The 18,142-nt window shown below is 43.9% G+C and overlaps 1 protein-coding gene across 2 annotated transcripts in view; it reads left to right on the top strand.

The window, feature by feature from the left end:
* arfgef2 (ADP-ribosylation factor guanine nucleotide-exchange factor 2 (brefeldin A-inhibited)) overlaps positions 1-18,142 on the top strand; it is a 30,555-nt gene that overhangs the window by 3,512 nt on the left and 8,901 nt on the right. The window contains exons 3-31 of one of the 2 annotated variants that reach the window (XM_078288157.1): positions 456-579; positions 1,128-1,274; positions 2,582-2,761; positions 3,785-4,103; positions 4,341-4,454; positions 4,703-4,830; positions 5,076-5,209; positions 6,332-6,566; positions 7,754-7,853; positions 8,427-8,566; positions 8,973-9,081; positions 9,456-9,645; positions 9,843-9,954; positions 10,169-10,374; positions 10,549-10,633; positions 11,249-11,420; positions 11,668-11,819; positions 12,094-12,222; positions 12,770-12,928; positions 13,521-13,668; positions 14,094-14,190; positions 14,366-14,406; positions 14,520-14,689; positions 14,868-15,019; positions 15,598-15,770; positions 16,286-16,446; positions 16,819-16,949; positions 17,602-17,731; positions 17,901-18,036. In XM_078288157.1, coding sequence (XP_078144283.1) covers positions 456-579; positions 1,128-1,274; positions 2,582-2,761; positions 3,785-4,103; positions 4,341-4,454; positions 4,703-4,830; positions 5,076-5,209; positions 6,332-6,566; positions 7,754-7,853; positions 8,427-8,566; positions 8,973-9,081; positions 9,456-9,645; positions 9,843-9,954; positions 10,169-10,374; positions 10,549-10,633; positions 11,249-11,420; positions 11,668-11,819; positions 12,094-12,222; positions 12,770-12,928; positions 13,521-13,668; positions 14,094-14,190; positions 14,366-14,406; positions 14,520-14,689; positions 14,868-15,019; positions 15,598-15,770; positions 16,286-16,446; positions 16,819-16,949; positions 17,602-17,731; positions 17,901-18,036 — 4,274 coding nt within the window. Of the gene's footprint in view, positions 1-455; positions 580-1,127; positions 1,275-2,581; positions 2,762-3,784; positions 4,104-4,340; positions 4,509-4,702; positions 4,831-5,075; positions 5,210-6,331; positions 6,567-7,753; positions 7,854-8,426; positions 8,567-8,972; positions 9,082-9,455; positions 9,646-9,842; positions 9,955-10,168; positions 10,375-10,548; positions 10,634-11,248; positions 11,421-11,667; positions 11,820-12,093; positions 12,223-12,769; positions 12,929-13,520; positions 13,669-14,093; positions 14,191-14,365; positions 14,407-14,519; positions 14,690-14,867; positions 15,020-15,597; positions 15,771-16,285; positions 16,447-16,818; positions 16,950-17,601; positions 17,732-17,900; positions 18,037-18,142 lie in introns of both variants that reach the window. The other variant, XM_071927574.2, reaches the window with a different exon arrangement.

Genomic DNA, 18,142 nt, shown 5'->3' with positions numbered 1-18,142 from the left:
CCAACCAATAAAACCATCACAGAGTTTTGAACAATCCCGCCCCTCTGCCCTTCCCATCAAATAAAACTGCCTTCTCTTCCTAACTGACATCCCATTGGTTTACACTTCTGAATGATCCCTCCCCGCGTTATGTCCTGCTCTAAAATCCTGTTTCATCAGGAAATATATCACATTAAGGAAGCAAGATGCTCTCAAAATGTCTTTTCATTGTGACTTTAATGCCCTATAAAGTGTTATACAATAGAATAGGTCTATTTTGCAAACACACACAGTAAAACATCTTACACAGTCCACGATTTATTATCACAATGTTGTTTAGCGTTGAGTTTTGTCATGAATTGAAATGTCTTCAGGCACTTTCAGTGGTTTTATATATTAACAAAAGAATGTTTTCATAGCTGTCCTCATTAGGGCTTTTCCAGTTTACAGTGTTTGCCTCTCTCTCCTCCCTGCAGAGATGGTACAGTGGTCCCACCCAGAGCCAACTACATCGAGGCTGACAAATATGTGCTGCCCTTCGAGCTGGCCTGTCAATCAAAGTCCCCCCGGATAGTTAGCACCTCCCTGGACTGTCTGCAGGTTAATATTCACTGCGGTGTCATCCACCACAAACCCACGCCGGCTCCTGCAGTATCCAACACGTGCATGCACTTAAATTCACTCTCTGTCCCTCTCTTTCACTTTCTCTCCTCAGTGGTAGGAAGTATTTGTATATTGTATTATCAACCTGAGGGTGGAGGGTTTGAAATCCTGCTGCACCTGTTACACACGTCCGTACTCCTGCCTAGGACAACGGCTTCGACATTCCACAGACACACACACACTCGTTCATTCATTCATTCAGGAAGGCAAATTAGGGCGAGACTTGCAATGAATGCTGGAGGAGCACACACACACACGCACGCCAAAATGAACCCCGAGTCTCTCTCTCGCACACATAGACACAAACTTTTAGCAAAACAAACGCACATGCACCGAAACGAACCCTGAGTAATACACACACACAAGCCACAAAAAATGAACCTTGAGTAACACACACACCAAAACAAACCCTGAGTAACATACACAAAGACATACACACACACGCTCTCTGCTACTCTAACCTGTGCCATGTCTCTCCATGTTAGAAGCTGATAGCGTACGGCCACATCACGGGCAACGCCCCGGACAGCGGAGCCCCCGGTAAGAGGCTGATCGACCGGCTGGTGGAAACCATCTGTAACTGCTTCCAGGGCCCGCAGACCGACGAGGGAGTCCAGCTACAGATCATCAAGGTGGGCCCAGTGCCTCTCCTTACAGCTGTCAGCTATGAGATTTTGCAGCTGTTGTTGTTTATTTGGGCATCGAGGTAAATCCAGGTCAGTCAGTCAGGATTGAGACGCTACACTCCTCTGTACCTGGGTGCTGTCAAACCTCATCACAGTTTACAGCACTCACCATGTCTGTTCTTAATTGAGCAGTAGCTACTTAATAATAGGAAGCTAAAGTAGTATTATTGTGAAGATGTAAAATGAATCTTCACCACATCTTATCTGCAAATTTCCACACAACTCCCACAGTCCTCTTTCTGTATTAAGAAAGAACTATATGCGATTGGTATGAATGCACCGTGGGACTGGACAGACTGTACTTGTTCATTAAGAATATCATCTTTTTGGATGCAATACTCCCATTCTTCTGTAATCGAGATTTCTGCTTTCTTGTCCCCCCCCACAAAAAAATGTTGTTGTGCTCTCTGATTGCATCCTCGACCTGTACATCTACGATTTGAGATGATGTGAAGAATCGAGTTTCTATCCAAAATGTGATACTCATCATTTCATAAGCTCCATAGTAGATTTGAAAAGTGAAGGTCTCGTAGAACTATCCTCAGGCATTGTGGGGAAGGAACATACTGCACACCAACTTTGCAGATGCTTTAGTTAGTAATGCAGCTCTATAATACAATTCCTAGTGATGTACTTTTTTGCCATCTTTCTCCACTCTTGTCCATTACTCTGCATGATATTTCATCTACATTCAGTGGTTCATCAGGCTTGATAACCTGCTTTGTGACTGTACAGTAGGTGTGATTCATAACTGTCGCTTACTGAAGTTTCCGTATGGCGTTAGTATGAAAGACACATCTAGGCTGGAAAGGGCAAAGTCTCCTGTTAGAACAAGCAGACAGTTTTATCACTGTTGACAAAAGATTTATTGGACGGATATCAACATCTGCGTGGCCTACCCACGCTACTGAAGGAGAGATGAATGTCACTGCATTGTGGATAGATTGCACAAAACAAAATCGTTTGCACACAGAGTGGTATTGTAAATGAATCCACCTTGCTTACATTCTTCTAGTGATTCACATTTTCTTTAACACATTGAAAATGCTCAGCGTCTTTTGACTAAGATCAGAATGGATTTAGTTTATCGTTGAAGTCTGGGCTAAACGTAGCGCAGCCTGCACATACTCACATTATCATGCCACAAAAGTAGGGGGAAGTCTCATGGTGAGTCAGCAGGTGCAGCAGCAACTGCATCATCTGGACAGGACATCCTGCCTGATAACCCTTTATTTCCTTGTCCTCCTGCCCAGGCCCTGCTGACGACGGTGACCTCCCCCCACATAGAGATCCACGAGGGCACGGTGCTCCTGACCGTCAGGACCTGCTACAACATCTACCTGGCCAGCCGCAACCTCATCAACCAGACCACCGCCAAGGCCACGCTCACACAGATGCTCAACGTCATCTTCACACGCATGGAGAACCAGGCTGTTAGTCCACTTCAACATTTTTACCTTTCCCTTTATTTGACAGGAATTAGGCATTCGGGCAGTTTTACCCAAGTAATAAGCCACTAAAGGCCGCGCTTCACCGTGATTTTACAACAGCTAAGAGGTTCTGTTGGGCACGATAAGAAGCAGAGAATCACTGAAAATGACTGCAGCAAGTGGCTCATTGTCCCCACAGTGAAAAGAGCTGTGGATCAGTATGGGGGACCGCATCATTTGTGGGGGACGACATGCTTACTGTTGGCTTGTTCAGGGTTCCCACGGGACTTGAAAATCCTTGAAAGTTTGTAGATTTTTTTTAAAACAAATGGATGGCCCTGAAAGTACTTGGTTTAAAAAAAAATATATACTGTGTATATAAGCAGCTCTCTGGATGGATATTTGCGTTGATACAGCAGTAGTTTTAAAATGGATTTCACCATGATTTCTTGACTTAACAAGATCAAGAGTATTAAATGAGGCCTATATGATGTGTAATTTTCTTAGGGTTAGGGTTATGCCAAAAACATGCCAATTTTGAGTCCTTGAATTTCAACTAACAGGATCTTGAAAGTAATTGAAAAGTCCTTGAATTTGATGTCCAAGTGAGTGTGGGAACCCTGCTTGTTGCTTTTATAAAATTGCGGCAATACGAGCATGCAAATATTCAATTAATCTTTTATTTTTAAACAATGATGACAAAATAAGAATTAAATGTTATTTTTCTGCCAAGCAGTGCTGTTCTTGAACAGTAGCTAAACAATGTGGTATGAATGGTGATTTCTAATATATAACTGGTGTATGAGGTATTTTACAATGGCTTCCAACTTGATTCTCTCAAACAGAACTAATGATGGGAACTATCTGTTTTATAATAAACAATTAATTACTTGATGTTGTCAGTGTTAGTGTTGCAATTTTCTTTCAGCCTCATTTGTGTGACCATCAGTCTCCCCACTATAATACCCATAGTGCACCTCGTAATACCATTTTCTACATGGCTCCTCTTCATCTGTGCCACCGCAGGCTCTGGAGGCCCAGGAGCAGGAGAAGGACCGGCTGCGTCTGCCCCAGCAGAACCCGTCCCCAGTCCCAGGCGGTCGGCGGTCCGTCTCCCCCCGGTCCGACCGGACCCCCACCCCTGACCCCCAGAGCTCCCCGTCCCCATCCCCAGCAGCCAGCACCCCAGACCTCACCACCGCCACCAGCTCCACACCCCCACCCTCAGCCCTGGACCAGGACCAGGACCAGGCCCCAGACACACCTTCGATCAACGGGGAGCCAGAGGACGGCAAGACTCCGGTGGATGGAGGAGCAGCGACAGAACATACCGCAACGTCCGCAGGTACAGGTCGCCTCAGACCTCCAGCTTTCAGTTGAATCATGAAAATCTTTCCACACTTCCTTCTGTTCCCTCTCTGTTCTCCATTTCAATCTGAATATGCATTTTAGGGAGGACTGAAGGTGTCAGCTACAGCATTGTGGAATATAATTTTTGGATAGTGGAGTTTTCGTCAGCTTTCATAAGATTGCCTCTTCAATCTTCATGATTTACTCTCTTTGTTCTTTTTGTTTCTATCAGATTCAGTTTTTGAAGATGAAAATGCAGAGACGCATCCTGTAGAGATCCAGCCGGCTGAGGAAGGGGACAAACCAGAGAATAATCCCAAGCCAGCAGAGCCGGTGGGGACTGAAGGTGAGGAAGGAGAACAGACGTCACAACCACCAACACAGATACACACTGAACCAGGTCAGAGATTACTTACTTGCTCTTTTTGTTTCCGTTGTCTTCTCTCGTTTGCCTTCTGTCTCTTCTCTTCCCCCAAATGTGGATACAAGACAAAACCTAAAATGAAAGAGTTTGAAGCAGTTTAACATTGTCAGCAACAATGTTTTTCCTTCATGATCATGACCTAAAAATGTCCATCCTAACATCTCTTCCAGGAGGTGAGCACCCAGCCCACCCTGTCCCTGAGCAGACAGAGGTCCCTCCCCCCAGAGTCAGAGCAGAGGGCCAGCAGATGAACGGCATCATTGAAGACCGGGCCTCTGTTTCCTCAACAGATATGCTGGTGAGCAGTGTTACAGTAATATTATTGATTTTCCCAGTAACCAGTGTAATGAATTACAATTTCAGCACAGAGAACCTGGCTGGGTGCGTCGCCATAAACCTCAGCAAACCTCAGGATCCTGCAGTGTCAATGTCTTGAGAGTGAAAAAACATAGGAGCAGACAGATAACACAGAGCGGTTGTCTGCTCAATTTTGATGTGAAGTTTGCTTGTTAAAGTGAATTTATCTTTCTCTGTCTGTCTCAGGATGCAGAGACGCTGCATGGACCGCACACCGCTGCCCGTTTCTCTCACATCCTGCAGAAAGACGCCTTTCTAGTGTTCCGCTCGCTGTGTAAACTCTCCATGAAACCCCTCGCAGATGGACCTCCAGACCCAAAGTCAGTCACCAATGCCCCATTAACTATTTTTTGTTCTTTTTTTTTTTACCCATCTCAGTCCCTTTCTCCAAACTCATGATAACTTGGATAACCAGCTCATTCTTACCTAGTCTCAGCTGGTCAAATGAATATATTTTTATTTAGTTCTCTTATTCTGAAAAGCTACCTGGATCTGACCTTGGTGTCTAAGCTATAACCTCTTTTTCTTGTAGCACTGTACAGTTTGAAAATAAATATAGCTGCCACCTGTTTATGTACAATGCTCCATCTCAGTCTCCACAGGTTAACTTGCCCTGTTCCATTGCAGTGTAGCCCTGTCATCTCTAGTTACTGTAACATTAAACCTAGGGCCAGCCGGTGTGAATAGGCCAGGGTAAGCTGAGCCCGAGCAGAACCTCACAGAGAGGCTGTCTGGCCTAAATACCATTATACCCAAGTATCCTTTGTTGCCCTCAACTTAGAGTTGACTGTGGAACACTATTTATAGACAAGACATATGAAGTTCTAGTGCACATGCTATATATGCCTCTTAAGTGTCTTTGTGTCCTTGTGTTTTTCCTCTACATTTACACTTAAGGCATTTAGTTGATGCTCCTATCCAGATTCCAGAGCGACTTACAATTAATGCAACAGTAGAATAAGCATCAGTTCCCATAGTGCCAAAAATTACAACCAAAAATCTGAAGTGTGACGGTCAGGGTGTGCTGTTGTAACAGTGACCGTACAATATTCCTGTGACAATAAAACGGTCATGTGAGAGTGAATGCTAGGGAAAGAAACTAAGGAGAGAGATAAAAGGGATTTTTGAGAGCAAGTAGAGTGAGGAGAGAGGGGAAATCATTCTCTCCTTCAGTTCATTTTTAATCGTGTCTCTTCTCTCTCTCCCCCTTTCACACCTTCTGTCCCTCTCCCTCCATATTTTCTCCTCTCTGCTATTCTCACCATCTTTCCCACCTCCCACTTTCCTCTATATCCATTTATCTGCTATCTCCCCCCCATCGTCTCTGCCTCCCTGCGTTCCCGTATCCGCACTCTCTCTCCCCCTACTGTCATCTCTTACTCTGTTACACCTCATTCTCTCTCCTTCCCTTAATCCCCCCCACCCACCCCCCTCCTCTCCAGGTCCCATGAGTTGCGGTCCAAGGTTGTCTCCCTGCAGCTGCTGCTCTCCGTGCTGCAGGGTGCCGGGCCGGTGTTTCGCACCCACGAGATGTTCGTCAACGCCATCAAGCAGTACCTGTGCGTGGCGCTGTCCAAGAACGGCGTCTCCTCTGTGCCCGAGGTCTTCGAGCTCTCGCTGGCCATCTTCCTCACCTTGCTGTCTCACTTCAAAGTCCACCTGAAGATGCAGATCGAGGTACAGAACGTGGAGTAACGGACAGTGTCATCTGTGTTGAGTCAGTCAGTCTGTCATACCCAGTAGTGGTGATTCGAGAAAGAATACTCTCAAACTTTTATTAGGAACATTCATTCTGGTGCAGCTCGCTTGGTAAAAGTGTCACAGTGACAATCCGCAGGTCTAGCTTCACTTCCCGGGTTGACTAATACATTTAGATTCATTAAATGTCATTATGTGAGCCCATGGAGCCATAGAGGGATTCTTCACAGTGCACAAATATCCATTTTTATAAGTCAGTCACTGTAGTATTGAGTCCTAAAGCTGCTCTAGGCAAGATTTTTATGTAAAAATACACCCGTCTTATCAGCCTAAATCATAAAGTGGGGCTGCAACAGAGAAGAGTGTCCCATCCCCACTAATTGAGACCTCTTAGATTCACCCTTTGGCCAAATTAAATTCTGGTGTCAAGTGTGTACACTTCATACAAACTGTGTCCTAAATAGCAATGAGCAGCGCTCTAGAGTTTTTGTGTCTCTCATCCCTTTGGTATAAAGTATCACAGACTGGTTGGGCTGGTAAACATGAACATGATGTGTGCAGCTTACTACTGTAATGTTACATGAATTTGGGGCATTTAAGTTCAATTCAACAGTTACCTCTTGCTACCATTTGGAGCCGCCAGTGTGCAAAGTTGCCTAGTGTCCCTTTAAAGAAAGAAAAAGAAAAACTTATTTTTCTTAAAACAAAAGAAGAAATCTGCCGCTTAGGTAAGATAATTTTACTTGTTTCCATTGCAACTCAGCTTGTTTCAAGAATGTTATTGAATTGGGTGACATTATGAAACATTATGTGAAACTGCTTGGAAACAAGCTATTCTACAAGAGAGACAGAATACCAGATGAAATGTTTGCTATTTTTTGCCGCAGGGTGGTTTAGTGGTTAGACCTTCCTGTAACTGCAAGGTCACAGGTTTGACCCCACACCTGCCAGTGTGTCCTTTATCAGCCAGGTGTCCTGTTGAGGTGTCCTTGAGCAAGACCCTGAGCCTCTATCTCTATCTTATCAGTTAAATATGTAAAAGTAAATGTAATGGAAACGTACCGAAATCCATGATTCTCCAGCAGTCATGAGGAGTCTGGCTACCAGCGATCCGTTTCTACTTCTCATCTCCTCGTTTCTCTCTTTTCTCCTCTACCTTGCCTCAGGTGTTTTTTAGGGAGATCTTTCTGACCATCCTGGAGACGTCCTCCAGCTCCTTTGAGCACAAGTGGATGGTTATCCAGACCCTCACGCGTATCTGTGCAGGTACAAAACCCACTGATTAAACTCTTTCTGTTATAAAGAGAACCATACACAGTCAAACAAACATTCCTCATTTAGTTGCTTTATATCTTCCCATGACTATTATTGTTGTTATATTTGCCTGTTTTATTACTAGTAACCCTTTTTTGAATTAATGCCAGACATGTTAATCATTTACCTTGTCGTCTTTTTGTATACTATCAGTTTATTATTTGTAAATCACTTGTTTTGTTGTTTGTAAAACCGTAACATTGATTCAAGAAGTGCTATAAACCAAGTGTAATTTTTATAATTACTGACTGCTTCAACCAATGGTGTATTATCACCCTGCTACATCTGTATAATTTGTTATATGCTATATCTCCAATTTAAAAAAAAAAAGTTGCTGAAGTTCATCAGTCAGTATCTCTGAAATATTAAGGATCCAGTCTGTAAAAGTGCTTTTTTTTAATTCCAAGGACTTCTTTTACTTACCATCATTTAAAAAGTGCCACATTTTCATCTGTAACCTTTCATTTTGTAAGGGTTGGTGTGACTTTGATGGATATCCTTTTCCTCCTCCTCTGTTTCCCACAGATGCCCAGTGTGTGGTTGACATCTATGTGAACTACGACTGCGACCTAAACGCCGCCAACATCTTTGAGCGTCTTGTCAACGACCTGTCTAAGATCGCACAGGGCAGGAGTGGTCAGGAGCTGGGGATGACGCCTCTGCAGGTACACAGTCTGACATTCAGGGATTCTTTCCAGTTTTCACTTTGACACACTAAGGACTCCAATGTAGGAGCACGGGTTTTTATGTATAGAAAGATTAAATAGGATATCTGTCTGGTCAGGGATAGGGAATGACCGCTCAACATTTTATATTTACATTTTAGATATTTATCTTATGGTTTAATCCAGAGTGATTTACAATTAGTGCAACAGTAGAGTAAACATTACATTCTTAGATCACTACCATTACAAGGAACTGCTTGTAAGGAGGTCAAAGGTGAGACAGGACTCCTGTGACCAGTTCTTGGAAAAGAATAAAATAAGACCTAAAGAGAGGTAGAAGAGGTTTTTCTTCTGTGCATGCTCTTATACTTTGGCATTAACTTGGGTGGTGCTATAATATGTGCAGGAGCTGAGTCTGCGTAAGAAGGGCCTTGAGTGTCTGGTGTCCATCCTCAAATGCATGGTGGAGTGGAGCAAAGACATGTATGTCAACCCAAACCTGCAAGCTAACCTGGGTAAGTGAGCAGTATGAGTATGTGAACAAAATACAAGAGTCTAACAATGTTAGCTCAGCATTTGTGCCAAAGGAAAGTTAGCATTTGACCTTATAATAAGGCTATATAGAAAGCACTGGACTTCATAAATAAGATAAAATGAAACTTAAATGATTCCTGTGGGGAAATTGGGTAATTCACCTATGTTTTCAATCATGTTGTAGGGTACCTTATAGAAAAATGTATTTTATTCTTGTCTACCCATTTTGCACAAAATATAATTGGCAAAATAGTTTAGCAAAAATGGAAATGCTGTTTATATATTATGTGCTTACATGCATGTGTGAAGTCCTGTGTATATATTACAAACTTATGTGTGTGTGATGTGTTTGCAGGCCAGGAGCGTCCGGCTGACAGCGAGGGAGGAGAGCTGAAGCTCCCAGAGCACCTGGCGGGGCGTCGAGACAGCGTCAGCTCCCTGGACTCCACCGTGTCCTCCAGCGTCCCGGGCTCCCAGCTGGACCATCCGGAGCAGTACGAGGTCATCAAACAGCAGAAGGACATCATCGAGCACGGCATCGAACTGTGAGCCTAGTCAGGATTTACACATCGTCCTTTCTCTTGCCTCAGCTGACAGACATTAGAAGAGATTCAGCATGATGTTGAACTAGGGTTCAATTTTACCTAAACATATTTAAACTGGAATTGAACCGTACTGTATCTTCCTGTCTGGCAGAAGATGTGGATGTGTCATAGATTCTGTCCTTCCGTTCTCTCCCCAGCTTCAACAAGAAGCCGAAGCGAGGCATCCAGTACCTGCAGGACCAGGGCATGCTGGGTTCCTCAGCCGAGGACATCGCCCAGTTCCTACACCAGGAGGAGAGACTGGACACGGTGAGGGACTCTTATACGAACCCATATTGTACAACTGTATCCTACAGTAATGCTAAATCAACAACCCCAAAAGTTCATTCAAGTTTCCACAGGCAAGAGAAGTGCAGCTAATTTCACAGCAGTGTAGTAATCAGACTGTATACTAGCAGTAAACATGAAACGCAATGTACACACTCATTCATATCGTGCCTTCCCCATTCTCCTGCACCCGCAGACCCAGGTGGGCGAGTTCCTGGGCGAGAACATCAAGTTCAACAAAGAGGTGATGTACTGCTACGTGGACCAGTTGGACTTCTGCGGCCGGGACTTTGTCTCGGCGCTCAGAGCCTTCCTGGAGGGCTTCAGGCTGCCAGGGGAGGCCCAGAAGATCGACAGGCTTATGGAGAAGTTCGCTGCACGATACCTGGAGTGCAACCAGGGGTAAGAGGGAGGCGGATGCTCACCTCTATTGTTAGGTTTCCGCACAAATATGCAGACTTGGGGAGGTGTTATTTATTGTGCACCAGTGAGGTCTTATGATATTCAGAGTTAGTGAAAACATATATGTCCAGTCCTGCTATTAACTGTTGCTCTGATGTGTGTTTTCGTTTGCAGACAGACTCTGTTTGCCAGTGCAGACACTGCTTATGTGCTGGCGTACTCCATAATTATGCTCACCACAGACCTGCACAGTCCTCAGGTGAGAACTGTTGATTGTTTTTTATGCCCCGCCTCCATGGTACATGGTATGCGGGACATTTTCTCATCATGGTGGTGTCTATGTGTGTGTGTCTGTCTGTCTGACACATTTTTGTGAACACAATAACTCAAGAACAATACATAATAGAAACTTCATACTTGCACCGCAGGTTCCCCCTGTAGAGTAGATGATTAGATTAGATTTTGGAGCAGCTTGAAACTAGTATAACTCCTCAATGCTTTAAGAAACAGAGTTAATTATTAATACCACCCACGTGTTACGTGGCGACAAGTATGTTGACATAGAAATATTTGGTAGCTGATGCATTAATTAGCTTAATTAATGACCTCATCAGCATAACTGTTTGTGTTTAATATATCATAGTGATTATGGCGGGACATTAGGCAGCTCAAGTGCCTCTTGTATTAGAATAGTCATTAGTAGATGCTTTAGTCTGTCTCACCTAATCTGCTTGCTTTTACAAACATATGCAGTGCTTGAATAGCTTGACAGGACATTTATTTCCACTGTGTTTTGTTCCCACATTTCCACCCAGTTTCTTCTCCTTTAATTTATCACTCCAATTATCTTTTTCTGTCTTCTTCATTTATATAGGTGAAGAACAAGATGACAAAGGAGCAGTACATCAAAATGAACCGCGGTATCAACGACAGTAAGGACCTGCCGGAGGAGTATCTGTCTTCCATATACGATGAGATTGCGGGCAAGAAGATCGCCATGAAGGAGAGCAAGGAGTATTCAATCACTCCCAAGTCCAGCAAGCAGAGTGAGTACTTTGTCATGTCATTCATATTCTGTCAGGATAACTCACTCAAATAAACTTCTGCTTCTTGTTTCTATGAAGTGAAATGAAATATATTGCCCGTCTCACTGGTGTAAAAAGAAAGACAGCAGACTAATGATGTATTGTCATGTGGCATTGTGCAGGCACACCATATTCCCTGTCGCTTTCCACTGTTTGCTGTGCAGCCACAAAAATAACTGAATAAGCTGTGGTCTTCTTCTCCCTCCAGGCGTAGCCAGTGAGAAGCAGCGGCGTCTGCTGTACAACATGGAGATGGAGCAGATGGCAAAGACAGCCAAGGCTCTGATGGAGGCCGTCAGCCACGCTCAGGCCCCCTTCTTCAGCGCTACACACCTGGAGCACGTCAGGCCCATGTTCAAGGTATGATGTCAGATTAACCGTTTATCTCTATGTTCAAGCTTCAGAAACACTTGGAAACTTTCGAAGACCTGAAGCACAATCAAGCTGGATGAATACTGGCAGTCATACTGAAGCAGTAGCCACTTGTTTAGCCTTTCACTCTCTTGCTTATCAGGGTTTTTTTTTCACTTTTGCCATTTTACATTCCCAACTGTGACATTAATTAAAATTGCAGGAGTTGAGTATTGGAAATGAACACTTGCCTAATGTTTATGTCTTTATTTCTATGTTCCAGCTGGCGTGGACCCCCTTGTTGGCAGCGTTCAGTGTGGGACTGCAGGACTGTGACGACCCAGAGGTGGCCTCACTGTGTCTGGAGGGCATTCGATGCGCCATCAGGATCGCCTGCATCTTCAACATGCAGGTCTGATGGCCATTTACACACACAACGAGCCTGGTCTTGGACTAATACTAGTGTTGTTAATGTTTGTCAATGTAAACATCTGCTACACTTGGTTTTCAGTTTAGTCCCTGAATCAGCCAAGTCATAAGTTTGATTTTTCTTCTCAAACCAGCCATGTGACACTTTATCTAGTGCCCACTTGTACATTCAAAAGTGGCCACTAGACTGTCCTAGCATTGGGAATAAAATGACACTTGAGACCACACAAAATTTCCAAATGTCATCCATGAAAACCTCTCACTAGACTTGGCCACTGACACAAGTGTTGTTGCTAGGTTACAATGCTGAGACCACTTGGCAACTAGCGATGGAGGTGGAAATCCACGCCATGCAAACATGCAAATCAAGTCACCAAGTTGGTTAATGGATAAACGTCAGTTGAGTTTGGACCGTCTTCACTCATGATTCTTGTAAACTAACTAACTGTAAACTAACATGTTCTTACTGCTTAAAACAGCTTGAAACCATGCCTAAGTAGTAACCAGGTTTATCGCCTGTCTCTCTGTAGTTGGAGCGTGATGCGTACGTTCAGGCCTTGGCCAGGTTCACCCTGCTGACGGCCAGTTCCAGCATCACAGAGATGAAGCAGAAAAACATCGACACCATCAAGACCCTCATCACTGTGGCACACACTGACGGAAACTACCTGGGCAACTCCTGGCATGAGGTGAGTCCCTGCTATCGTGGCTTACACCGGCCCTATTGAGACAGAACAAAATAAACAAATTTCTTTTAACCTCAGAAATAAGTTCTCTTGTAAATGAATGACGCATCTTTGTTAGACAATTTGCACTCATTGTGGTTCTCTGTATCTTAAAATGGGGGAAGGTTGCAAGGAGTTTGCATGTACCAAACCTTACATGTGGGAGAAAATAAATTCCTCAATGTCTGAGCGCATATTGCAGTTTATTTTTTAATAACTGTCTAACTAGAGTATTCTCACCACCCAGGGCAAGTGGCTGAACCTTACACTTTAATAATAAGAGTTATCTATTCTGGGATCAGATGTCCACATAAACTGGACTATGACTTGAGCACCAAACTGTTCTCTGATTGCCACAGCTGTTCTAAAATTCTTAACATACAGTCCCTAGAAATTATTTCAATTTCTTAGTATGTCACAATGTCAAATACAATATACATCAGGTCCCGTGTATCTTGTGAATTTAAGACCAGTAACAGTTACCTCTGGCCTCTGAGCCCCTGCAGGACTGCAGCATTGAGTGGGACTGAGCCTGGTTTGTGTCTCTGTGCTTTAGATCCTGAGGTGTATCAGTCAGCTGGAGCTTGCCCAGTTGATCGGCACAGGGGTGAAGACACGCTACATCTCAGGGGTCGTCCGAGACAAGGAGGCGGGCATCAAGGGCTTCCCCGCCGGGACAGAAGAGTTCATGCCCCTGGGACTGGGTAGGAAACACACACACACACACTCGCACACTTGTGTTATTGTACTTGAGTGGACATTTTATTATCTTATATTCAATCAAACCCCTAACCCACGCTTAATCCCAACCACTACACTTATTCCTTGCTTGTAGATGCCCATCAAAACTGCATACTATTGGAAATCTTCTGTAATGTTAGCCAGTGTCGACTTAACCCTAACCACTAAATACCTAACCTTAACCATAAAACGCCCATCTTTTAAAGTAGTAAAATGTCCCACTTTGTAGCTTTTCCTCACCCCCCCTCCCTGCTCCCCGCTCCTTTTCTAGCTTTCTGAGGACATTTGGTCCTCTCGGTTGTGTTTTTTAAGAGTAACACCTTTGTTGTTTGTGTGCTCATGCCTGACTGCATACATTACCTGGTGTTAAATGTGTCCGGTGTTGCAGGTACCCTGGTGGGAAGCCAGGACAAGAGACAGATGGCTCACATCCAGGAGTCCGTAGGAGAGACCAGCTCTCAGAGTGTAGTGGTGGCTGTAGACAGGTGAGATAATATACATAACACTCAGGCACAAAACATAAATAATATATTACATAAGTGATCCATGTGTTTTGTGCCATTTAAATCCATTCAACTTTAGCTTGAAGTTGCTAATTAACTTCTGTTAAAATGTTTCTGCTGCTTACAAATACTAACGCATCCTTTTTGTTATTTGCAGAATCTTCACTGGTTCCACCAGGCTAGATGGAAATGCAGTTGGTGAGTGTATTGTTCTCAGTTTTCATGTATCTCTGTGTGTTATCACTTCACTGTCCGTGTGTCTTAGAAAGAGTGAGTTTAATTTGATGATATTGTTGTTTCATTATTCCCAGTGGACTTTGTGCGGTGGCTGTGTGCGGTGTCCATGGATGAGCTGGCCTCGGCCCACCAGCCCAGGATGTTCAGCCTGCAGAAGATCGTGGAAATCTCCTACTACAACATGAACCGCATCAGGCTGCAGTGGTCTCGAATCTGGCAGGTCATAGGCGACCACTTCAACAAGGTCAGTAGACCAAATGGAAACCAAACCTAAAGCACATTTTCTAATTCCTCCTGTTTCCCACCAGAGATATAAGTCGTTCATTCTTGGAAAGATGGATCTCGACATAATTATTTACAATTAGACAGAGTGAATTTTATGTGTAGCTGAGCTGCGATAACGACTGGTCTGTCTCCTGCAGGTGGGCTGTAACCCTAATGAAGATGTAGCCATCTTTGCGGTGGACTCTCTGAGGCAGCTGTCCATGAAGTTCCTGGAGAAAGGAGAGCTGGCCAACTTCCGCTTCCAGAAGGACTTCCTCAGGCCCTTTGAGCATATCATGAAGAAGAACAGGTAGAGATACACATGGAGAGGCACGGGGTGAAAAAGCCAGGAACATGCATGCTAGCAGGGTACACACTTGTCCCTACTGTCTAGATGCAAACTGCCTGTTGTTAGATTGTCAGTGATACTTGTTTAAACTAACCTTTTTTATTTTTGTTAGCCTGCCGTAGTCTTAGCCAATGTCGCGTGGCATATTTCATTGTCTTTGTTGTCAAGACACTGTAAAATTGTAACAATAACTTTATAATGTTGGCAGGCAAAAAGAGAGACTGGAAGTATTTAGATGGCCTATGGGTATTTATAGAGACAAGGCTACAGGGAAAAGGAGGAAATATAAAACTTGTTGTTGGACGATGGTTACAGAATTGTGTGGCAGAAATGCGTTATATAGAGTAGAAAAATGGCAGTGGTTATTCAATAAAATATGGAAATTGGTGGTGGGCTGTGCACATAAATGCATAGTTTACATTATAGTGGACTGATTGTTCATTTGAAGTTATATTAACCCTCAAAGAAATACGCGCACACACAAGCATACAGCAAATACACACACCATTATAACCCCATCCTCCTCCCCTCCTCCCCAGATCCCCCACTATCAGAGACATGGTGATCAGGTGTGTGGCCCAGATGGTAAACTCCCAGGCAGCCAACATCCGTTCAGGTTGGAAGAACATCTTCTCGGTGTTTCACCAGGCAGCCTCTGACCACGATGAGACCATAGTGGAGCTGGCCTTCCAGACCACTGGGCACATTGTCAGTGAGTATGACTGCAGCTGTTTCCCCGGGGCGGCCATTTTGGCTCAAATGGTAAAGCCAAGCAACAGAGGTTGTGTTCTGTCACCCTGCTCAGCTGACAGTATGGCTCAAAGGATGCAGCCAAGTGGCTGGACTAGTGTTTTCCAAAATACCTGATCTAGACTGCGTTTTGGATGCCATGTTGGCTTTGTGGATACAGCTGGGGAATGGTAGTTCCCTAAAGTGTTCGCAGAGCCTGAGTTATTGTTGGCAGGTTGTCATATCCCTTCAACTGTTGCTCCCACTGGCAATGTTGTGTTTTTCATTAGGGGGATAATATTTGTCCATTCATTTGATATGGGGAATGATTTGCAAATTACTTGATTCCATTATAAAATGGAAAAATATTGGCCTCAGTGTTATTTTATCTTTTATACTTGTGCGAGAATCTATGACCTGAAACCATAAAAAACAAATCAAATCCACTGGCTCACTCGTTTCCTCCCTTTCTTTCCTATCCTTCCCTCCATCCCTCAGTGAACACCTTCAAGCAGCACTTTGCAGCAGCTATCGACTCGTTCCAGGATGCGGTGAAGTGCCTGTCAGAGTTCGTATGCAACGCTGCCTTTCCTGACACCAGCATGGAGGCCATCAGACTCATACGACACTGCGCTAAATACGTCTCTGATAGGCCCCAGGTAGGAACCATCATATTACATTTCACCCCTTGTTCAGACAGCAGGTTCACAGAGTCAGGAGGTCGACTGGCCTTTAAATATGAGGTTCAAGTCCCTGTGTTGGCAAGCATCTGCCCTGCTGAAGTGTACGTGAAGAGACTGAATCCCTACCAACTCTCTAGCTTATCCTGACCTCTGACCTTCCTTGCTCATTTCTAAATTTCTCATGCTGGTCCGTAAGAGGGGCCTTGGTTGTAGAGTGTAATGGTGTCTACATCATAAACAATACTCTGATTTATAACTTGCACTATGTGATTCATTTAAAAATTGTTATGTGATGTTATAACTTGATTCATTTCTATCCCACCAACCTCCTCCTCTGTCCCTGTCCAGGCCCTGAGGGAATACACCAGTGATGACATGAATGTCGCCCCTGGTGATCGGGTGTGGGTTCGCGGCTGGTTTCCCATCCTGTTTGAGCTTTCCTGTATCATCAACCGCTGCAAGCTGGATGTCCGGACCAGGTAGGAAAACACCTCAGCTTAGAGTTCAGCCTAAACTGTTGTTTCACTCTGGTGCAAGTTTCATTTTTCAGTATGCTTTTAGCTACTCTTTACAGCATCAGAGGTCTCTCTTAGCTCCAAAATTACCCCTCTCTTCTAGTGGTGTTTCACTGCCTGTTTTTTTTTTTTTTTTTTAATTGACTATTGCAAATAGACAAAACTACCATTTAAAAAAAGCTGAAAATATTATTTATTGATTAAAATTTGTTTGAGTTAGTGTATTATAAGTATGATTTTTAGACTACTAAAAGGAAAAGAAACCTTAGAGATTACTCCTGATTACCAAGACAGCCGGTGTTGATGATTGACTGCTCAGGAACTCCTATGTCAAATATTAGTACTGAAGACCAAAAATGTTATACCAAACCAACCAAAAGTGTAATATTACTTAAAAACGGATGATTTCAGTACATTCTAGGTGGAATGTGACCCCAGATTTCTGTTGGAACAGTGAAATCCTATGACTTTATAACATATAGAATCAGGAATAGAGCGGGTTGTTCATATTATTAAGTTAGAGATCCCATATTGTACCTGCTTTGTTCTGGCTGGCCGTAGAGAGCCACCATGCAACCACGACTGATGCCTAACTGTTGGTCTTTGCTTCTGACAGAGGTCTGACGGTGATGTTTGAGATCATGAAGAGTTACGGCCACACCTTCGAGAAGCACTGGTGGCACGACCTCTTCAGAATCGTCTTCCGCATCTTCGACAACATGAAGCTGCCTGAGCAGCAGACAGAGGTCAGAGGTCACCAAGTCCCGTGGTTGTTTATGTTTGACAAGTCATTCACATATCGGAAGGCAGCCCTCCTCCTGTGAGCCAGGAGAGGCCAATTGCCAATAATAGGAGAAATATCAAAAACGGCACTTTGGTTCATGTGATCATGTATTTGTTGTTTGTCTCTGCCAGAAAACCGAGTGGATGACGACAACATGTAACCACGCACTATACGCCATCTGTGACGTGTTCACTCAGTTCTATGAGCCCCTCAGTGAAGTCCTGCTGGCAGACATTTTCACACAGCTACAGTGGTGTGTCAGGCAAGGTGGGTGCAAATAAGGTTATATTTTAAGACGGAGAGGTAATACCAACTATGCTGTCCCAATAGTAGTATTGTCTTAATTTCACAGTTACTGAATTGACTGTCAGTC

Source organism: Centroberyx gerrardi, chromosome 14 (assembly GCF_048128805.1).
Source record: "Centroberyx gerrardi isolate f3 chromosome 14, fCenGer3.hap1.cur.20231027, whole genome shotgun sequence".
NCBI lineage: Eukaryota > Metazoa > Chordata > Actinopteri > Beryciformes > Berycidae > Centroberyx > Centroberyx gerrardi.
Note: the sequence above shows the minus strand (reverse complement) of the source record. Positions and strands in the feature narration are given on the sequence as shown.